The sequence below is a fragment of the Apostichopus japonicus genome, chromosome 11, assembly GCF_037975245.1.
Source record: "Apostichopus japonicus isolate 1M-3 chromosome 11, ASM3797524v1, whole genome shotgun sequence".
In the NCBI taxonomy this organism is placed as follows: Eukaryota; Metazoa; Echinodermata; class Holothuroidea; order Aspidochirotida; family Stichopodidae; genus Apostichopus; species Apostichopus japonicus.
In genome coordinates, this window is record NC_092571.1 from 24,504,564 (window position 1) to 24,527,187 (window position 22,624).

The 22,624-nt window shown below is 36.6% G+C and overlaps 1 protein-coding gene across 7 annotated transcripts in view; it reads left to right on the forward strand.

Moving 5' to 3' along the window:
* The window catches only part of LOC139976430 (uncharacterized), a 101,288-nt gene that overhangs the window by 76,845 nt on the left and 1,819 nt on the right, over nt 1–22,624 (forward strand). For all 7 annotated transcript variants that reach the window (XM_071985148.1, XM_071985151.1, XM_071985150.1 and 4 more), the window contains exons 3-12: nt 4,377–4,583; nt 6,990–7,179; nt 10,165–11,739; nt 12,138–12,256; nt 13,967–14,173; nt 15,853–16,018; nt 16,583–16,754; nt 18,573–18,713; nt 20,966–21,082; nt 22,056–22,149. In XM_071985148.1, coding sequence (XP_071841249.1) covers nt 4,377–4,583; nt 6,990–7,179; nt 10,165–11,739; nt 12,138–12,256; nt 13,967–14,173; nt 15,853–16,018; nt 16,583–16,754; nt 18,573–18,713; nt 20,966–21,082; nt 22,056–22,149 — 2,988 coding nt within the window. The remainder of the gene's footprint in view (nt 1–4,376; nt 4,584–6,989; nt 7,180–10,164; nt 11,740–12,137; nt 12,257–13,966; nt 14,174–15,852; nt 16,019–16,582; nt 16,755–18,572; nt 18,714–20,965; nt 21,083–22,055; nt 22,150–22,624) is intronic.

A 22,624-nucleotide genomic window follows, 5' to 3' on the forward strand; every position in this document is an offset into this window, starting at 1 on the left:
TACTTAGGCAAACACATTCCAAATGTATCACGTTACAAGATAAAATTTGACAAGACAGAGTTATAATCGGAAATAAGAAAATATGATTTCCTCTTGATCGGTAAAAACAGTTGTTAGAATTCGGCGGGTAAATTAATCCGTGAACCACCTCGCACTGCCGATGGACCGCTAGCCGTGAAAAAAACTACATGTTCAGTTTTTTTGATGGAACGTGTTGCAAACCAGAACTATCAAATTCTGGATCAGTTGTAGTCTAATAACAACATGCACACTGCCCAACTTTCCATGAGTTTCCATGTAAGTCAAAGGCCGAGTTGAGTCGCGGTTATTTATTATCCTCAATTTGTCAACAATTATAATAACTTAGATAAGTAAATGAGAGCGTCCGTCCAGCTAATTATACGAATATTACGCTAGGCTTTATGTCAAAGTTCTAGCCTGATATGCGGGTCCCAAGTTTACTGTTCGTAAGCCTCAAATGGTTTTAGTGCAATTTGTTGTTTCAAGAAAGTTGGACAAACTTGCTCAAGCAGGGTTTATAATCAGACTGGGAAGGTTATCTGAACATTGCTTTAACTCTGTATATGTTTGTACCGCTAAATGAAGTGTTTACTCCTGATGCAGTGTTTATGATTTTATCGTTAATATGGCATGTTATTTAGAAGGGGTGTTATGGTCAAGTGGGTTACGGCAGTGGATTTGTGATCTAAGGATTGCAGGTTCGAGTCCTGGCCAGATCATTGCGTTGTGTCCTTGGGCAAGGCACTTTATCTCCATTGCCTCTCTTCACCCAGGTGTATAAATGGAGACTTGCGAGGTAACTTGTAAATATAGTTGCGTGTGCCGGTCTGTGTCTGCACCCTATGGGAAGTCCCCCAGGGGTACCTAGATGTGGTGCCCCAGGAGGGATTCATTGAATTGTGCACACTTTGGTGTGTGGGTGCGACAGGTTACCAGTGATCAGGGTTTAAGTTGTATAGTCATGTGAAAGGGCCTTGGCCTTGAACAAGACCGTAAGCCTTCAACTTTTAACGTCAACTTTATTTGGAGGCCATAAAGGGTTTCTTTTTGTTTGTGTTTCTGTATTGCATCTGAGGAAGTGACCTTAAATGGTACACATCTGCTAGACTTAGCAGTCCAGCCATTTTAATTGATGAACCTCAGAATTGGTTTAAAAATGAGTCGTTATTTCTCAACAACTTAAAAGTCGTATCTAGAAATGACTACAACCTAAAATGATAGCAGCGTGTCATGTTTCTTATCCGATCTACAAAATATCAGAATTTGGCTATTTTGTGGCGTTAAATTTGATATCAGTCATCCTGAAATATTTTATATTTGCTAGATTCCTCGTAGTCAATCCATCCGAGAGTGTGCTATAACATATAGAAAATAAGATGTTGCATAATGTGACAAACACATCATAACTGTAACAACGAACAAAAAAGTAAATCTTTTTTTTTCATCTTTCCTTTGTCAGCTAAGCATCACATATACTGTACCATATACCACATTGTTAAGCGAATACAAGGCGTTCAAGGTTACAAGCTCTTCTGTACTGTCACATTGCATCACGCATGCCAATTTTCCGAAGTTGCATAACAACAACAAAATGTGTCACCCTTTTCAGGATTGAAATTCGATCGACTTTAGCCTTTGAAGGAAGAAATTCCAGGATTTTTTAAAAATTAAAAAAAAAAAAATTCTAAACATTTTTAAAATTTATTTTGCTTTTTTCAATAATGTTAATTCTGAGCAATTCATAGCTGCGTAGGAGTTTATATATCAATCGTTTTCTGTCTTGTTTATCATAAAAAACACTGTTTGCATAATTCAGTAGACCCACATCTAGCCGGTTTTTTCCACTCCCCGTGTACAGGTTATACAGAGGTCGAAATGCAAATTTCCTTTTAAATAAATGATCAAGTACACAGGGACAACATTTCGTGAAATCAAGTTCGGCGTAGATATTTATCGTCGGCGGGTTTGAGCTTAAAATTCGTAAGGAATATCGTTTGCAGACCGGGTTCAGTAAACCCACTCTATTGTAAATATTAAATGCTCTCTGGCAAAATGGGGCAAAATGGCAAGGAGGAGGCAAGGAAAACATAATCTCTTTTCATTCTCTGCTAGCCGTGCATATAATATATACCGTCAACGTAGGAAGATTTGGAATATATTATTGTTTCTTGTGTTACGTTGGTTTTAATTTGTCAATCTTGATATAAATCACTGACACAAACATTGGTACTCTATAAAGATGCAATGAAGTTCTCCTTTTTTTTTTTATTAACTTATTGTGGTATGAAATAGTTCTGTTATTAACAGATAACTTTTCATCGGTGGTAATATATGTATATATCAGTCTCGATGTAAATGTAAATTAACAGAATTACCGGAGGAAAATTTCTGAAAGAGGAACGCGCATATATTTAGCATCCATGATGCTTCTTAGCATTCATGTGTCACTAAAATCCATCATTAAAAAGACTTTTTCCCTCTGGACTCTCCTTTTAATTTGTAAATTCTGAAAGCAGCTGAGGTTAGTTCTGGTGACAGTTTAATAGGACATGTATCAAGCTACACCCAAAAATTGTGTCACCCTCCAAATATTTGCATATAATGTGGAAATATCCAATGAGAATATATCTGTATTAATGAAAAGTTGTGGTAGGGATAGGATCAAAGAGGATACTTATCGTTTAAATCAAGCACATCCTTCCATTTCCCGGTCACTCCTCATTCCTCACTGACTTAGAATCAACATACAATTGCTAAACTAAAAGGGTTAGGCAATGGTAGCCAAATCAACAAATTGGTATTGTTCATATCTAATTGTGTAAAGTTTGGAAGGAAATATATACTTAACACATTGTATAACGCAGGTGACATCGTGAGTCCCTATCACAAAGTTAGAATACTGTATTTACAATATTGGTATATTTCAGAACATGATTGTGTGAAAGTGAAGTGAATATTACAACCTATTACAGACACTTTAGACAGCTAGACAAGGGCGGCGGAAGCACTTTGAATCTGGGGGGGCACCAACGTGGAAGGGCACGTTGCAGAAATTCGATTGGACTGATGCAGCCTGATATTAAGTACCCTTTATAACTCTTATTGTATTATCTTATTTGCGTATACACATCACTGCATCAACCCCCCCCCCCCCTCAAGGAAACAATGCATACTAGCACTGCAGTATCTAATGTGGAAATTGGGAAACAAGGAAAAAGACAAAATGATGTGAAATCATTATAAAGTCCCAGTCCCTGCACACGCGATCGATACATGCATGAAAGCAAATGAAATATGTCAATAAACTGAAAGAAAAGTAATTTTCTATGTGTTTTTCAATGGTTGAACTGATATTATTATGATCATTATTATTGTAACGACTTTCCCAATAATTCTAACCAATTTGGAAGGGTTATAACACGGCAAATGATTGTATGCTATTGGCATGCGATGTAGTAACCAACGCATGCCTACATGATATGCACATTAACATGTTGAACGCGCGCGAAGCGCGCGAAAAACTTTGGTAATATTTTTCGGGCAAGTCGTTACAGCCCCCCAGATCAAATTGGGCTCTTACGCCTGTGGTAGTAAACATATAAAACTTCCCGAAATATTTCATTCGACGTGGGTTTCGCCTTGTAAACTCTTTTTTTATTTAGAAATTTTTATGTAGAAAAAGGGCACATTTTTAATCTGAGGAAAAGTGGGGGGGCACGTGCCCCCTGTGCCCCCCCGGTTCCGCCGCCCTTGCAGCTAGAACTAGATAAAAAACAATATTGTAAACAGTAAACAAACAAGCACATTAGACACTTTAAGCACTTTAGAACTAGATAAAAAAACAACATTGTAAACAGAACTTATGAGAGAAACCAATACCCCAGAGAACAGTAATCCTTAAATGAATAGATAGTCACTTGATTAAGTCCCTGGTTGTTGTGGGTAATTGCAGTTTGAGGATCCATAAATCTGCTCTCTGCCTTTAACTTGATATTGGGGGACTAGTATGTCAGAGCCAAGAAGAATACATCTTCAATTTGATAGACCCTAACTTTGTAGACCGACATGTTTAAACAACTGGTTACTGAATGGATTTGTCATTGATTGTTTCTTATGGTTGTGCTGAAACTTAGTTTATACATGGAACTGGTCGAGCTGGCCTGACATATATGTATATATATATATATATATATATATATATATATATATACATACCGATCAGATCAATTCCCCTTTCTTTTAGCTCCTCTCAAGTCCTCCAACCCGATCACCACCCACCCCCCCCCCCCTGCCTCTAAAACAAAACGCTTCTTGCTGTACATTTATAATTCATTTTAAATCCTTTCATCTTCCAGCGGAAGAGTACAATTCGCCGTTGTTCCTTGATTGCTGTGGTCTCGTCCGCCGTGTGCTTTTGGATCTCAGAGAGGACTTTGGTTTTAAAGTCGGACGTTGGAACCAGGCATACCAGTTTGACACTCTACCTGATACCATTGAAAGTGAGGAATCAATGCAACCAGGAGATTTGGTGTTCATATCGGGCATTTATAATGATCCAAAGCGTAAGTTTTTGTTTTGGTTGAAGATTTTCAACCCCCCCCCTACTTTTCAAAGAAATCATACTAATAGAACAGGAAGTATTGATGTTTAACCATGGTTTGGGATTGAGTTGGCAAAGTTATGATATTTGGCACCTCTAGATGCTATAAAAGTAGAAGCCATTGTGGATGCGGGAGGATGAGGGGAGAGGTTGGGGGTGTTTGAGGGGAAACAACACACTCCTGGCTCCTATATGTCACCCAGCAAATTTTTGATATTTGGCACCTCCTAGACACTGGGATATTGCACATATCTGCATATCAGACTCTCTTTGTTGAGGACAGGATTTCAATTGAATTTCCATTTTGACATTCGGCCGGCAACCAGCTTCTGTGATATTTTTTGTGGTCACTTTTTCACCGGGGGTACCTCTGGGAGGTTGCACCAGCTGCCTAGTTACACCACCGTGTCTTAGGTACTCAAACAGAACTTTATAGGGACACATCTTAAAGCAAAATATTGTTTGGGTCCATATCCGTCGTAGTTGGTATATATAATTTCAACTTTAAGATGTCTTTTGTGTGAGGTTATATTGACAATGTCACATTCTGTTTTGCTTTCTGGTTTTAATCACTGTTTCCTTGTGAAATTGTTTTTGTTCTTTTAAAGATGGTTCTATACTTTGTTTTGCATACTATTCATCTGATATTTTACATAATTGATATATCTTTTATATAAATTAAAAGACAGCTCAATTTCATACCTTGCATACCAATCTTTGTCTTGGATTTTGTAAATAAAGACTAAATTGAGCAAACCACCGAATCAGTCTAAAAAGATTCTTTCTTTATTTATTCATGAGCTACACGCTCGGAATGTCAGTCAAATCTAGTCAGAACTGGATTTATATGCTGCAATTGGTTTTTACTAAATCCCTGGCCCAGCATGCTCCATAAAATGTCTCATGAATTAAGGTATAAAGAATTTAAAAAAAAAAAGAGATAATAAAAATAGAAATTGCAAAAAAGGGAAAAGAAGTACTTTTAGTCAGACTTTCTAACAATTGAAATCTTGCAATTTGGATTAGTCATAAATAAAGTAGAAAAACCGGAGATTGTCATGTTTTATTTTGTCTACAAAAAATATTATGAAGAGCAGGAATGGTATACAGCATTCAAAAATTGCCATAGCCTCTTTTTTTTATGGTTTTGTTTATATAAATTTGTCCCTTTTGTAATCATTTTTGCCTGCCCTGAGCTTGAACCCAACATCTGCTCTCTCTATGAAAAGGGGTAATTTACTGATCTATGTGGTTTTACTGATAGATATACAATAATCTAAATAGGGATATTTATTCTATGCAGGATTTAGTAAATTAAGTGCTTTTAATTTCAAAACATGTTCTCTATAATACTTAATATATATACTTAATTAATAAACAAAAATATTTACAAGTACTTAAATTTGTTACTTTCATGATTTTTGTTATGCACACAGTCCATATAACTTAAGTTAATTATCCTGCTGTTATATATGATAAATTTTGTCTAAATGGCTAAAGTAATTAAAAATAAATTGAGTCGGCCAACATGTATATCAACATCACTACAATTATCATGCAGATCTCACACCAAATTCGGTTCTTTCTTGAAGAAAAACAAATATTTAGCAAATTTCAGGTGGAAGTTATTTAGTTCCTTTCTGTGTATGGGCATTGACTTAAATCAGAACTTGTGGTTATAAAAATCATGATTAAAGAATATTGTAGAAAAACAAATTGATTGCCAGTTAGTACATGAGCCTCTTTAAATATGGAATTTTGTTTTGAAAATGTTTACAAATAGTCATTCTAAGCACTTTTTCTTCTATGTATTTTATTTTTATCATGCACTCAGTGTTTGTTATCACCATGGACAAATAAATTGATGATCTTTCATGTTGTTGTCATAAACTTTACCTACTGTTTTAACTTCCTCTCTTTGTCCCTCCACTATTTATCTCCTACCTCTCCTCTTCCCCTGTTGGTTTCTTTCTTTCTTCTCTCCATCCCTTGTCTACTAATCCCCTTACATCTATCTCTTTGTGTTCACCATGCTCATTAACCTGCCTGTGTTCTGTGCGTGTTTTTGTCCCTTCTGTTACTGTTACTTGTCATTTAGCCCTGAAGAAGATCCTGCTAGGATCAAAATGTCAGGCCAACTTACTTTTACACACTGTTTTAACTTGTTTGAATTGATGCACAGTTTAATTCTTTTATGTCATCAGAATCCTCTTTTTTTCATTTTCATGACACACACTCTACTTGAAAATGGTTACTTAAACCTGAAAGATATTTTGTCCCCCTCCCCCTTCCCACCCACACCCCACCCCCATCCCCACCCCCCTTAAAAAAACATTTTCCCTCTTAATTCTCTCTTTCTTGTTTACAGGTAAGCGGCAGAAACATGACATGGTCCATGTGGAGATCTGGGCCGGAGATGGTGTGAGAACCATCGGCGCTCGTTGGCAGAAGGGCAAAGTTCAAATACATGAATCTTATCGATTTGAGTCCAAAAGTTATCACAGTATGGGCTACCATTTTCGATCAATTGACACTTGGCTGCGTGGGATCTGCAAAAGGTAAGTCACATTTTTCTTCTTTTAAATCCTGTTGTGGGTCAGGTGGGCTATGCATTGCTGTTCTTCAGGCTCTTTCATCAAGACCTCTCAAAATCAGTTACTGCATCATAACTGTTGGTTTTTAAGTCTTTCACTTAATTTCATATCATTTCATTTCATTTCATTTCATTACATTTTTCATTTCATTTTTCATTAAATTTTTCATTTCATTTTTAAATTTTAATTTCTTTTCATTTCTTATTTCATTTCATTTCATTTTTTATTTCATGCCATTCCATTTTTCATATTTCATGTCATTTTTCATATTTCATGTCATTTTTCATGTCATTTTTTATGTCATTTTTCATTTAATTTCATGTTTCATTTCATATTTCATTTTGTTTCATTTCATTCAGTCTTTTAACTTAACAAACATGCATACATTTACAGATTGCATGCGTGATTCCAATTGGTCTCACACATTTTATTGGGAGAATTGATGTTTGGAAAAGAACGATAGAGTTTTCATGCGGAGAACATTTTATTGTCCAGGATTATTTTTCCATGCATCAGTAGTGAATGTGAATGTATATATAGGGGGGGGTGTGAGAGAGGGGAAGGGGTGTAGTGCTGAGACTGGGTTGTCTTGGATTTAAGACTTTGGGTAGATTGAACAATGTGTGCAGCTTTCATTAACCAACAGGACTTAATGCAAACTTTAGTACAAACCGTTGAACTGTAATAACTTACTTGTTGTTGGCACAAGAGACATCAAGCAGATGGTTAATAACCTTCAAAATTAATTGAAGTTAATTATCTTCAAAATTAACTCAGGTGTCCAAAAATAAATTAAGCAAAGGACACATCAGATACAATGTTTTCATCATTTTCTGTCAGAAAACTATGAACCAGATATGGCACATAGTTGTTGACAAGGTTGTCAATTGCAAATAACAAACCCACGCCTCCCATCACCCCACAAAAAAACAAGAAGAACAAACAGATGTCACCATGCTTGACTCTAAGATGAAGATGAGAAATGATTGAACTTTAGAGGACGACCTAATTGAATGGAGTCACCTCTACTCGTAACCAAACTCAAACCTTGTGGGAGGATACTGTACAGTAGTTGAAGCAGACGTCCGTGTTATTTGTACGAAAAGTGATTTTCGGTCACGTCAAATGATATGCTGAACAGTGAAAATAGATTCTTACTAGTTTGTGAGAATTGATGACATTCATCAAAAGAGATCTATGCAATATTTACAACAATTTCACAGTCAAAGATAAATTTCCTTATTTGCAAACTAAAAGTATGCCTCAAGTTATCTTTATAACTTTGTGTCACACATTCGTCGTCGTGTTTGTGGTGGGTAGGTACGTTGAATATGCAGTGTCACCCTCAGCTGTTCTTTTTTAACGATGTCTTAAAAGTAAACATTATGTACATCAGTTCTAAGCAAAGGAATAGTCGTCATATATCTCCTACAAACACCATACAGTTCAACATCTGGTCATACTGTACGTCCCTTGGAATAAAAGTAGACCAGTACTTTGCTGTTACTGTCTTGCTTATTTGGAGGTTAAATTTTTAAGAAAGACATATACCCATAATAAGTCCCTTTATAGAGCTTTTGAAAAATTTCTAACACTCGTTCGAGTTTTATGTTTCCGATTGTATCAAAAGTTCAAAAGATGGTCAACTGGGCCTTGTTATTTGATGTAGTTTTCTTCGTTTTTATCATAAATTAACTTAAAGTTGAACTAAAATTGAAATTAATAGAATTAATCTAAGAAATTCAGAAATAAAAGTATGGGTAAAACGTCAAGAACTCTGTAACTGGACGACATACATTAATCTTGGAGTGACTCGAACTCGGGACCTTATGATTGAAAGGCACCAGCGTTAACCACTGAGCTAACACTCCATCAGTTGCAAATGAGACTGATTCAGCTGTCAGGACACCATATCTTTCACTTGTATGCTGTGATTGGGTGCCAATTTGTGTAACATGGGAAAAGCCCATAATGAAACCAAATGGTCAACAATGTGAGAAACAGATGAGAGCAATGGTTATACTGTACACTTTAATTTTGGGGTCAAACTCATTTCTTTCATTTGACCCTGGTTTACACTTTTTTGAACTTGTAAATTTCCTTTCTAAGTATGACATCACAGAGTCATATAAAAAATATCTAGTTTTATGACTCTGGGACCTGCAGAAATTTGCCATAAAGTTATTTTTTATTAAAGTCAGTGTGCATATGCTCATGTGTTAGTGAGCAGAACACACAACACTAATCTATGTTATATTTTGACATTTTACAAAGAATTATCGTTGAAAAGGTCTGTTGCTATCTAAAAGAAATTATCCTCTTGCTGCTGTGAGATGTAAGCCTCATTTTCATGTAACCTAGATTATCAGAGATGTAGGAGGGGTACCTTAACCCCTCCCTATACCCACCCTCCCCACACACACACATATCCATAACTTGTTACAAAAGAAGAAAGGAAAATGAGATGGATTCCGACAAAATCAGAGTAAAAAAAACCAAAATGGCTGCAAATGGTTCATGCTGGATTAAGTGAACACTCTAGCACAGAGCAGAATGCGAACACTTAATTTAGTCATAATATAAATTAACAACAGAAAAATAAACAACAAAAGAGATTAGATACAATATCTTGAAAAAGAGAACAGCTTGGTCACCTGGAGGAAAAAAAGCTTGCACAACTTATATTGCTCAAATATGTTAATTGTAAACATTAAAAACACATCTGTGATTGCTTTTTCGATGATGGTAATAGTTTGTAATATATGTCATTTAAAATAAATAATTAAAAATAATTTGCATATAAGCTCGACGGCAGGAAAAAATCTTTTCTCCTTCAAATTTGTTTATAATGTCAGTTCATTTGCTGATGTTTTCTTGATTCTTCTCTGCCATCTGTGTATGATAATTCATCATAACAACTTTTTCTTTGGGCATATCTTATCATTGCAGCTATTGTAAAAAGCACCCATGGAAGAGGTCCAATTTTAAACCCACAAAAAAGTCTGTCTTTGCCAGAGTTGATCAAAGTTCGGAGGAAGACGCAGAAAGTGGCTTCCAAGACAGCAGATCTGAAACCCCAAGGGAAAGGTCCAACTTAGGAGACAAGCCAAAAGGATATGTCATCGCAAACCAGATGACAAGTTCAGATGGGACAGCCCAGACAATTGATGTCTCGATGAAACCTATTCTGGGATCTGCGGATGCACATGTGGATGGAGTAGGTGCAGTATTGCGCTCAGAACCAACACAAATCATCACAGACGAATTGGATGATAAGAGCTGGAGAGGAGGCAACGGTCATCTAACTTTTCCTTCACTTTCAGAGAAGGTTGCTGCTCCCTGTTTATCGACGATCAAGAAAAGTCAGGGTGCTAAGATCGCTGGAGATGAGTTGGATGAAACAGAACATGGTTCCAAAGATGAAGGAGAGGAGGGAGGGGGTGTTCTGCAAGAAGGAAATCATCAAAAAATGCTGGCTGACCTAGAAATTGGTAAAGTGAACCAAGTTTTGGAGACAGTGAAATGTTTTCAAGCTTTTTCAGCTGATGTTGTTGAACAGGTGGATGACCATCTTGTCTCAGTTCAAGCTGCATCTACCAGCAAAAGTAATGGAAGATTTGCCTCTCTCACAAATGATGAAGGTGGTGAGGGCAAGGTAGTCTTTGATCCGATGCTGTGGGTTACGAAGAAGGAAACCTGGTCTACTCCTGCATCACAAATGGCTGAGGAGTTGGATTCCACCAGTGACAGTAAATTTCAGCAAACTGGAGATGGGGGAGAGGAAGATGAAGAGAAATTTGAAAGCAGAGGTTCAATTCTTGATGATGGATTGGCCATCTATGATCTAGAGAGCGTTGGATTATCTCATCACTTATATGAAGGAAGTCCAAAACAAAGATTCGTGGCAAACCAGACTGGAGGACTTCATGGAGAGATGAAAGACGATGATTTACAAGAGAGTGATGTTAAGCCATGCATTCATCCAGTTGAAATACAAGGAGGACAGATGTTAAGATGTGAGAGTCTTGAAGTAAGTGATGTGGAAGATGTGACTTCTCTAGATGATGAGGAAGAAGCAATTGTTGAATTTGATGACATTTCAGAAGTTGCTAAAGGAGGTGGTATTCGATCAGATCGATCTCCCAGTGAAAGTTTGCCAATGTCATCACTTCTTCAGCTAGATGCAAGTAATTTATTTGAAGTCCCAAAAGAAACAGAACTTACCGATCAGTCAGACCTAACAGGATCAGAGAATCCTGAGAGAGTAGAGCCAATGGATTCTGATGATGCAAAGGCATCACCAAGTAAGTCAAGTAGTGGTGGCAGTTTGACCAATCAGCAACTTGCAACTGGATCACATGGTGCTTCATCATCCAATGGAAATATGAAATCTAACATGAAGGGTAAAGATGATAGTGGAGAACAAAATGGAAGGAAGAAGCCGAATACAGATGAGAGGAAGTCCGTTTTCAAAGTAGACAATGCCCCATTGTTTTACGTTGGCGGTCGCAATGGCGTATCTCTGTGAGTGCATGTACACCAATAAATGCCCTATTTCCAATCTTATTGAAAGTGACTTTTTTACAGTGAAGAAGGGAGAGACCCTATAGTTCTGGTTTGGAAGTTTTTATGAAGGGGATTGACAAAGTTTATTTTAATTCTGGTAACACATATGCATGCATAATTTTTAATTATAAGGGGAGCATGGTTTTAAGACCAGAGTGACACATCACACCGACAGACAATATTGCCTGTTGTTGAATTGTTCTTGAGTTTTATCTTCGCATGCACATTGTGTGGTATTGTCGGTGAATTTTTGTAATTTCTCCAAAGTAGGAATAAGATTTGGGAATTGGGAAAGTTCTGCTTCTTATTTGTGACTGTTTTTATGTTTTTAACAATCTTTTCTGTTTTAATTCCAGAGTGGAGGAGCCACTTCTGGCTAAGGGTTGGCAGAGGATCCAAGATCCAAAGAGTGATCGTTACAAGTTCAGATGGGTGGAAATTAAGAGCCAGATAAACTATTCATCTTTCAGACCAGGTAAGTTCAAATTTTGCAGCATATGAAGAACCGGTTGTATTTGCCACAGAAACTGGCACAGTGATAAATTCTAAGTAAAAAAAATAGTAAGTCAACAACATAAGATATTAAAAACAATCAGTTGCAGAACTTCAGGTTAACAGTAAGATGTCGTGAAAAGGGAAATGTGCTAAAAGAAAAAACCTGGTGGGCTTGACGAGAGCACACTCCCAAAATGTAACAGAACCGAAGGAAATACATACATTACATAACACATTAAACAAGTTACACAACTTAACTTGTATGAAGTTAACCATTAAATTCTTCTTTGACTGTATCCCTCTAATAAAAAAGAAGTATCTGTAGTGATTCAGTGTTAAAACTAAATGTTTTCCACCCCTTGACCCATACTGTATACTCTCCACTTTAATTGAACTCTCGAATTATCATTGTTCACAAAAATAGCTGGAACAACTTCACTATGTGAGGTCAGACAGATAAGCTTGATAGGCTTTCGTGATTCAAACAAAGTATTCTGAAATATATATATAAATATATATATATACATACATATATGGGAAAGCGATTATATTGTAATCTTGTGTAAAAGTTAACCAGCAATGAATTATTAAATACATCCTAAAAGAGTAAAGCCAACTCAATAGAATCCACCTACCCGAAGCTGCAGGAGCTGTACCGTGATGCGCGACAAAAATACAAAGAGTGGGGGATAGTGTGGGCGGATATGAGACAGCATTTGCATAACTGCGGTAAGTGAAGTGAGATGTAGAGAAAAGCTAGAGGGTGGAATTAATTTCAGAAATGCTTTTAGATGATGATGATATATATATATTTATATAAATATACACTTTTATGTATATATATATATACATAAATATATGTATATAGGTATATGTATATATATACATATATAATTGAAATCATAGTGAGTTGAAAAATCCAGAACAATGAAAAAACTAGCCTCCACCGGGATTCGAACCCGGGCCTCCCGCTTTATATGCGGACACCCTAACCAGTAGGCTATGGACACTGATTGTATGTCCAGAGGTTCGAAACCAGTAAATCAGGTCGTAATTCCACTGTAGGCGTTTATCACCTGTATCGAACAATACTAGTTCTGTTTTGGTGACATACAGTATTTGCCTTACTCTAGAGATCAAACATGATGCTAACCAACTCGAAATCATTTATGATTACTAAAGCCGGATCTCGAAAGAGATACTTTGAACATACTTTGTTAATGAAATGGAGTTAAACGGCAAAGGCAAATGAATATATATATATATATATACATTCAACATGCAAGGACCAAAACTCTGGTACAATATCCCTCTAACTATCCGGTCATCTCCCACCGTTACTACTTTCAAAAGTAATCTCAAAACTCATATTTTCTAGGGTCATTTTGATCTTTGTATTTGTACTGTGTATTAATTTTCTGCCATGTATTTGACAATGTGTTTTTGTTTTTGTTTTCTTTGTTGTTAAGAGCTATGATCATATTTGGAAGAGCACTATTTCAAGCATTGTATTTATTATGATTATTATAACATATATATATATATATGAAATGATTCGCTTGGGTTATAATAATAAAAATAAATGAGACTTATATAGCGCCAAATCAGTAGACAAAAGTCACTGGTTATTGGGTTATTTAATAGAAACTCATTTTATATTTTTGGGCTTTTCTTTGTTGATTTATTCCAGGAGAACAGCTCATCAACCGTATTCCTGGCAGTGGAATGCTTGCAACCAAAACTGGCCTTTTCAACACTTTGCGTGACTATGAGCGACTTAACGATAGATTACAGAAAGGAAATTCTGGGAAAGGTCTGAGGATTTTAGACTTTTTTCCAGAGTCGTATGTTTTGGACATGAAAGCTGACCGGGAGGCATTCTTTCAGACTTTCAAAGGTTAGATGGCAAAAGTGTTTTGGATAGGGACTGTGTTGGTTGATATCTGGAAGTGTCCAACCCGGTAGGGGAAACAGGAAATGTCGGGTAAAAATTTGGCAAAACAACATAAACCCATTTTCTGAGTCTTGAGAGTCCTTGAATATTGAAGTTTAGCCTGGAAAAGTAAAGAATATCTTCCATTGAACTCTTCTTCATATGGATATATTTTCATGCCATATCATCAAAACTACAGTATGAAATGATTCCCAAAGGTAATGAGGGTGGTATTGAAGAACTTGCATAGACTCCGGATGTATGACCCGAATGGCCAGAGAAAGGGCAAACCAATATTGGATTGCTCCAATTACTGCCAATTTTGTCACTTACCAAGGCTATCTGAGCAGATGGCAGTTTTCAGTGGTCATATATCTATATATATATATATATATATATATATATCTATATCTATATATATATATATATATATATATCTATATCTACATATATATATATATATATATATATATATTTATATAGATTTTCAATTATATATTCATTTGCCTTTGTCGTTTACCTCCATTTCATGAACATAAAGTCTGTTCAAAGTATCCCTTTCAAGATCCGGCTTTAGGAATCACAAATGATTTCGAGTTGGTTAGCATCATGTTTGATCTCTAGAGTAAGGCAAAATATGTCACCAAAAACAGAACTAGTATTGTTCGATACAGGTGACAAACGCCTACAGTGGAATTACGACCTTCCTTACCGGTTTCGAACCTCTGGACATACAATCAGCGTCCATAGCCTAATTGTTAGGGTCGCGTACAGAGCGGGAGGCCCGGGTTCGAATCCCGGTGGAGGCTGGAAGTTTTTTCACTGTTCTTGATTTTCCAACTCATTACGATTTTCAATTATATATATATATATATATATATATATTTGTATATATATATATATTAAACTGGTGCTGTGGCTAAGTGGATAAAGGCGGTAGCATTTGAAGCAATGGAGCTTAGCAATTGGGAGGTTCCTGGTTCGATACCTGGCCGGGTCATTGTAAGGTGGGTTTTCAATCAAGAGCAATCTACAGTTTTCCCATCTGAAATGACTTTCTAAAAATTGAAAAGATTCCAAATTTGAGTTAAAATGTGAATTGGAAGCCACCCGACTTGTAAGTTGTAATCCATGAGCACTTGTGGGTTTCATCAACATTTTTGGTCGCTTAAGCATGGTAAAAAGAACTCAAGATTATTATGATTATATCATGAACGTTTTAACATTTTAACGTACACAATTTCTCCAACAATTAATATCTAAGACAGAACCACTTTAATAAGTAACACTTTCTATTGTACTGATTTAGTTTAAACTATCTTTAATTTTTAATTCTTACTTTGAAAATATCCAAGCATCCAACCAAAGATGATGGTACATTTTTTTCTTCTTTTTTTTTACAAATGAAATTTATTTGCTGGATGAAGGGGTGGTAAAGAGTGGGTGGGCTAATTATCAGATTTCAACAGTTATGTACCAAGATGAGAAAAATTGCCCAGCTATATGTAGCAAATTCAAACAACTTCATGAAGAAAAGAATGATCACTATGATGAAAAAAAACCTAAAAAGGTAGAATTTTAACCAACTCTCTTCAATTCAATCGTTTATCTATTTCTTTTCCTTCTCCTGTTTAATTTTTTAGAAGGCGAAATCTGGATTTGTAAACCAAACAACATGAACCAGGGGAAAGGAATCTACTTGGTGAGAGATTTAGTGGAACTAAAGCAGAAATATAGAGATGACGGATCCAGTGGTGCTTTGCAAAGGTCAAGGGTCAAACGGGGGACCAATCAGAGACTTATCCAGAGGTACAATTTCACCATGGCAGTTTTAAGAATTTGTTTTGTGTCAAAGGCATATATGTGACAAATCTCGGACACTGTTAGTCGAATAACTAACCTCTCAATATATCTTGTTCCTAACTCTAAATGTGATTGTTTGAATGTAAATTATGTTTTACTCGATAAACCCCTTGGCAGTTGTTCCTCCTAAGCTTTACTTTCGTATTATGATTTTGTTTGTTTATTAATCCTTGAAATGTGATATATACATTTGGAATGTTTGTTTTTATGTTGTCAATGAAAAAGAAACGTGCATTTAAAATCTCATTAATATTCATAACTTGTATGTTATCATATTACTTTCTTCAGTATATGCTGGTAACTGAATTGTACATGTATAAAGGACAAAAAAAAAAAAAAAATCTGCTCAATTCATTACCGTGATGACATCACTAACTTTGTCTGTTGCCAGACGCTTCATAAAGGATCACCAAATTTGAAGGAAACAAAACATATCTTTGCCATAAAAAAATGCAATTAATTGGGCAATCTTGCTTTTTTTCTTCTTTTTCTTTTACTGAATTTTCCAAGGTACCTTCCAAAACCTTTATTACTAAATGGGAAGAAGTTTGATGTCAGGACCTACATGTTAATCGCCTGTACCAGTCCCTTTGTGGTCCTTTATCACTCCGGCTACTGTCGCCTCTCCTGCGAAGATTACGATCCAGAGAGCAAAGACCTTGCTAGGCATCTTACAAATCAGGTATATATTAGGATTATGCACCCTAGCTGTCATAAGTTTTATCGTTATTGATTTATGATCTAATTTAAACTTTTGGATAAAAAATTTGTATGATCCTTAAATAATTAAACCACTTCACATGTTGCTTAGAAATATCTGAATTTAGAATTGTATGATCAATCCCTTCCATGCTTTAAGAAATGAATCACAGCAAGTACTCTGTGATGGCAGTTGTTCCTCAATAGCTTACTATCATATTATGATTTTGTCATTCTGGGATCATTAATTGGTTAGAATAATCTCTCACTGGCTAAAAATTTGTTCTTTCAAATATGTGTTTTTATGTCTTAGGCAGTAAGTGTTTCTATTGATTTTGCTTTATACTCAGAATTGTTTTTTTTTTGTTAATTTGTTCGCCTACTGCAAAAATTTGTTAGTACTGCATTGCTACCATGTAGCTATGACAGGTCATGAGTATAGCCAAGAAATTACACATGATTAAAATTGCGAAAAGTTTTAGAAGACCTCTGCTGGAGGTTCAGTCCCCCCCCCCCCCCCCTGAATCATTGCTACACATAGAGGAGATATCAGTCAGACGTTTTCACAAGCTGTCTTAAAGAGAGGAATACCTTTAAGATAAGGCTTGGTTCAGCGGTTAGAGTGTCCACCTCACAATCCTTAGGTTCCAGGATCAAATTCAGCCAGGAGCCAGATTCTCTTGACCTATTCAAATATCGCTACAGTGCAGTGGTGATGTGAGGAGTCTTCCATGGATTTGGTAGTTTCTGGTTGCTGAACTTGGGAAAAGGGGTTTGTTTCTGTTCTTCACTTGGTTCCGAAACAACTTTGTTTGTCATGGCTGCACTGCAGTGATGTCGAATGTGGTGCCTTTGCCTACCTCAGTATTTGAGAAAGTGGTCAGATGCTGGGGGTACACTCTCGTCCGTCAGATGGGGACGTTAAATGGCGGTCCCGGGAGCAGGAATGGGAGCCAATTCACACCCCTGCCTTGTTATCCTCTGAATGAACACTTATCAAAAAGAGAAGGCTTGAAATTAGCTGGTGTTCATCCACGATCTAACACAGATCGGGTCTCAAATAAGCTACTGTAAGGCTCCCTGATCCTTGGGCCTCTAAACTAAACTATATATGATATTCTTAGGGTGGCAGTTAAATTACGTTTTAAAATTTTAACGTGAATGACCGTTATTTAAATTTGTAGCAAATTTGGAGCCAAAACTGATGGTAATTCATCTTAAAATTTCCTTGGAAAGTTTCTCTATTATGTTAAAGGACAAATTTGGGAGAGTCATTATTTATCTTAAGTAATCTGCATGAGCCATCGGACTGTTCTGATACTTGGTCCCCATTTACCTCTGCTATGAGGGGAGGGAAAAAAGGGAAGGGGAGGGAGGAGGGGAAGGGGTTGGTAATTTATACGGTTCCGTATGACTTCAGTTGAATTAGAAGCAATGAAAAATAGCATCTGGGAGGGCTTGGTTCCACCCCTGGTTTGCCAAAGTAAGGTGTGGGGGGGGGGGGGTTTCCAGATGAAGTGGTCTTCCAAATTGTTAAAAACTCTAAAATGTGCTAAAATTGAAAATTGGATAGCCACCACCCTACCTGAAGTGTAAAATAATCAGCCATTAGCATCTCCTACATACATTTGTAGATGCTAATCAGCATCGGAAAATAACTGCCTTATTTAGCACTTTCAATGAAGTGAATTGTCAAGTGAAAACAGATCTAAATCCTGAAAGGCAGAGATGCATTTGTCTCTCAAATTCTTTGAAAATGCTAGATGTTGATGATGTTCTTTTCTTCATAAAACCGTTTCAGTATCAACAGAAGAAAGTTCCACAGTATAAAGACATGAAGGATGAAACAGTGTGGAGCATGGAGAGGTTTAATGATTACATCAATACAGAAATAGCAGAACAGCATGGCCTACCAGATGATTGGGTTTTCGGTCACTTCACAGTAAGTTTTCTAAATTACTGTTTATCCTCTTTTATCTCTTTTTCTATTAGGGGAGGGGGAGGGGAGGGGGGTAGGATGGTTCCAAGGGTCATGAATATTCTCCTTGGTCATTCCTCAGTTTATCGATAAATACATTCCACGGGATGGCTTCTAAAGTTATAATAAAAAGTGATTCGTAGCTGCTATGACTTTATTTGAATGATGATTGTGAAGGTTGAAAACTTTGGCAAAATATTTTAGAAAATGTCTTACTCTGTTTTTTTTTATCCCTAAAATGTAAAAAAATGATACCACACAGGAACAGCATATAGTATGGGCCCTAAAATGGATGTAGTCAAAACTATTTTACCTTTTACCAAGAGAAAAATATGGAGCAAAGTGTGAGATAAAGATTAGACAAATATAGTTCATTTTAAATTAGAACCTTTGAAATGTGACGCTGAAGCTTAGAGTTAATCGTCAAAAAGACACCCTCAACCAATGGATTAATGAATACATGCCTTGTCTCTGTATTTTCAGCCAATTTTTAAAACAATATTTCTTTCTAGTGTAAACAACCAAAGTAATGGTGAAGCTGTTCTTCCATTTGAAGAACTTTCTCAAACTATAAGCAGGAGGGGATAGGAAGGTTTAAAGGCATTGAAGACTCGCCCCAAACCGCGTGTGGCCATCTGAAAAAGTTAACTTTCTGTTGCTTGCAAGTGATGTTTTGTTAGTGCCGCAACAAAATGCAGACAGTAATGAAACGTGATACCTTGTTATCTTTAGCTGGACCTGAGATGTCCACGCTGCTATGTACACTGTGTTGTGGGTATTGACAGTAGCTGTATGTACTGACTGTACAGTAGTGTCTAATTACAAACGGTAGCAAGTTGTGTGTGTATTTTCTGGGATCGATGGTGGTGTCTAACACTTCTGTTACACCTCATTTGAAAGTAGGTCAGATTACGGGCATTAGACGTTTGTTTTAGCGCGAGTCTTCACACCCTTTAAAGGTTTTTAAAGTTATAAGAAATGTCTAAGCCATAAAAACTCAAAACTTTGATACCTGGAATGTGTCGTGTCGTTGGGCATCATGTATTTTTTATTCTATGTCAGTGAAATGATTGATCATGGCTACAGAGAGATATTTGGTCATTTCTGTTATCCTGCCTGTAAAGACCTGAAGAGTTTTTGTGAGGGGTAAAAGTTGTCTGCACACATTAAAAACCAAACCTTTGATAACAGGAAGAATGTCTAGAGTTGTTGTTTAACATACCAATGTTCGCATTGGGTCCCGCAAAAGTATTTTCTCTTGAGAGGGGGGGGGGGGAATTTCCCACAACGGTTCCTGGTACTTTCCGCAACTTGTACCATTACTGTAGTTACAAAACTTGCCAATAACAAGCCGGATATTATAAAGTTTTGTTAAATTTGGTAAGGAGTCATGTGATTGGTCAAATCTGTTCAAAAAGAAATGCTTTGTTAGTGCAGCACTGCACAGTGTGTATTGGTCACAATGGTCGACCACGTTTACTGCACTATATGTACTATATGTTTGCTGAATCTCTTATTAAGGAAAATTAAGGAAATTCATGAGTCATACAGAGATGATAAAGGACCATCTCTGTACACTACTCTTCCCCGGAACAGACTGTGATGTGTATGAGGTGTGAAGTCTACCTTTGACAGAGATTTTCTCCGTCTGTTTTCTCGGTCAAGACGACAATGTCACATTTTCTGTAGGAGGAAAAAGTTGGCAATCGTCAACAGTCATGCATGAATGACTTCCATACTGGTTTCTTGGTCTCTAATAATAGTTTACTTGCCTGTAAAGTAAATAATCTGAAATAATATTGGAAAATACTCCATGGGGTGTCTTTAGAGCTTGACAAATTGGAATCACATGTTAATTGATAAACTCGATAGGTTCCGTATGTCGGATTATGGCATCATCAATGCCTCTGAGAGTTGTCTCTGTTCGTTGGGAAAGATGATAGTAAGCCTATATTAGCAAACGGTGATTTTTATTTACAAACGTTTAATAAGTATCGAACAGACATGGACGCCGCCCGGTGGTGGAGCTCTACATCTTTTACTACGTAAATAGATTACACCACACCGTAAACATTGCCAAAGAAGAGGCGTGCGTAACTTGCTTTCCAGTTTCATCCTGCCAGGACTTGAAAAATGGAAAACAAATAGAAAAAAGAACTGATTATAAAGCTGTTATTAAACTATATTTTACCATATTTGGTTCTTTCTCTTGTCAGAAGAGGATGCAGCAGGTTATGACTCACTGCTTTCATGCTGTCAAGACTAAGCTGGATAACAGACTGGGACTCTTTGATCTCCTCGGATTTGATTTCATCATCGACGCAGACATGAAGGTATCTAACGAGATTATCACGCAAGCATGCATGTGAAAAAGACTGATTCTGTTTCAGACGATATGCCAACTTATGATGACCCCAAGTCCTTGTTCTTAGCTTTTAGATGCCACAGAATCATGAAAAGAGACAAATGGGGCTTCGAATAATTATTATTAAGAAATATTCATTATTGTTTTGTTAGTTCTTTCATAATAATAATAAATAATAATAATGGACATTTATAAAGCGCCAGTATCCATCAAGAAAAAGATGCCCATGGCGCAGTGACACAAACAGTGCGATAGCAAAACAAAAAGACAGTAAACATTATACAAGACAAAAATGCAAGCAAAAATGAGCAACAGTGAACAATTAATTAAACAGTTTTCATTAGGGGAGTCTTGAGATAGCGTTTAAAAGAAGCAAAAGATGGACTATGTTTTACATGTTCTGGAAGGCTGTTCCACAGAGAAGGGGCAGCAGCAGCACTGTTCTCTTCAGTGAGCAAAACAAAAACAAAGTGATTTAACGATCAAATGAGAGAGAAATATTAACAGGCTGTGAATAGACAGATTCACAAGTGTAAGAAATCTTGTATACTGTGACATTTGCATTATTTTCTTATATTTTAACACCCCAGTAGAACGAAAACTTGGTGAGGCATAAAATCTTCTATCTCCTCTCTCTCCCCTGTTTCTCCCTGTTGTCCCTTCTTCCCCTATCCTCTATCTTCTGCTCTCCACCTCTTTTGCATTCTCTCCACTTCTTTGACCCTGTCACCACCTAAATCTCTCCCCTCTGACCACTCACCCCCTTACCCCTCTCTCACCTCAACGATACAATTTACATGAGTAATACTTGCAGCTTCTTAAACACGTCAATATGATTTCTACTGGGACATTTAGTTTACGTTCACAGCTAGTTCTCTCGAGTTCCTTCTTATACCACAACCATACTGAGATAGACTTTGATCTGTGTGCTCTATATATAGATTTGGCTGTTGGAAGTGAATGTGAATCCTGCCCTCCATACCAACTGCGATGTCCTCCGAGAAAAGCTACCGCCGATGATCGCAGAAACCATCGGTAACTTGTGATATATTCTATGTTTTTAGTTTTCATTCTTTATCCTTTATTGAGAGGTTAGAATAATCTGTGGACTTGTGCAGTTGGGATGTAACGTACAGAATTTATTTTAGGTATTTCAGCATGTGTTGTTTAACTAATGGAAATAATTAGTATTTAAAAATATTTGCATCATTGGCTAGAAAGTGTTGTAAACACTGAGGTTCAATTTGAATGTATCCAGCATAAGTAATCCTTCAAACAGGCCTTGGAGACTTTCAGATGTTAAACACCAACTGAACTTTTGCAAGCAATACTTTCTATCGGAGGATGAACTATTAAAGCCACACGATATGATATTTTGAAGTAGTTTGGTTTATTTTGAAGGTTGGAAAATATACTAATCATAGAAATAATTTGCTCCTTTTTTAACAAGAAAGAAGTGTCAAAATTAACAGCTTCAAATTATTCTTTATTTGTTAATATGTGACAGCAC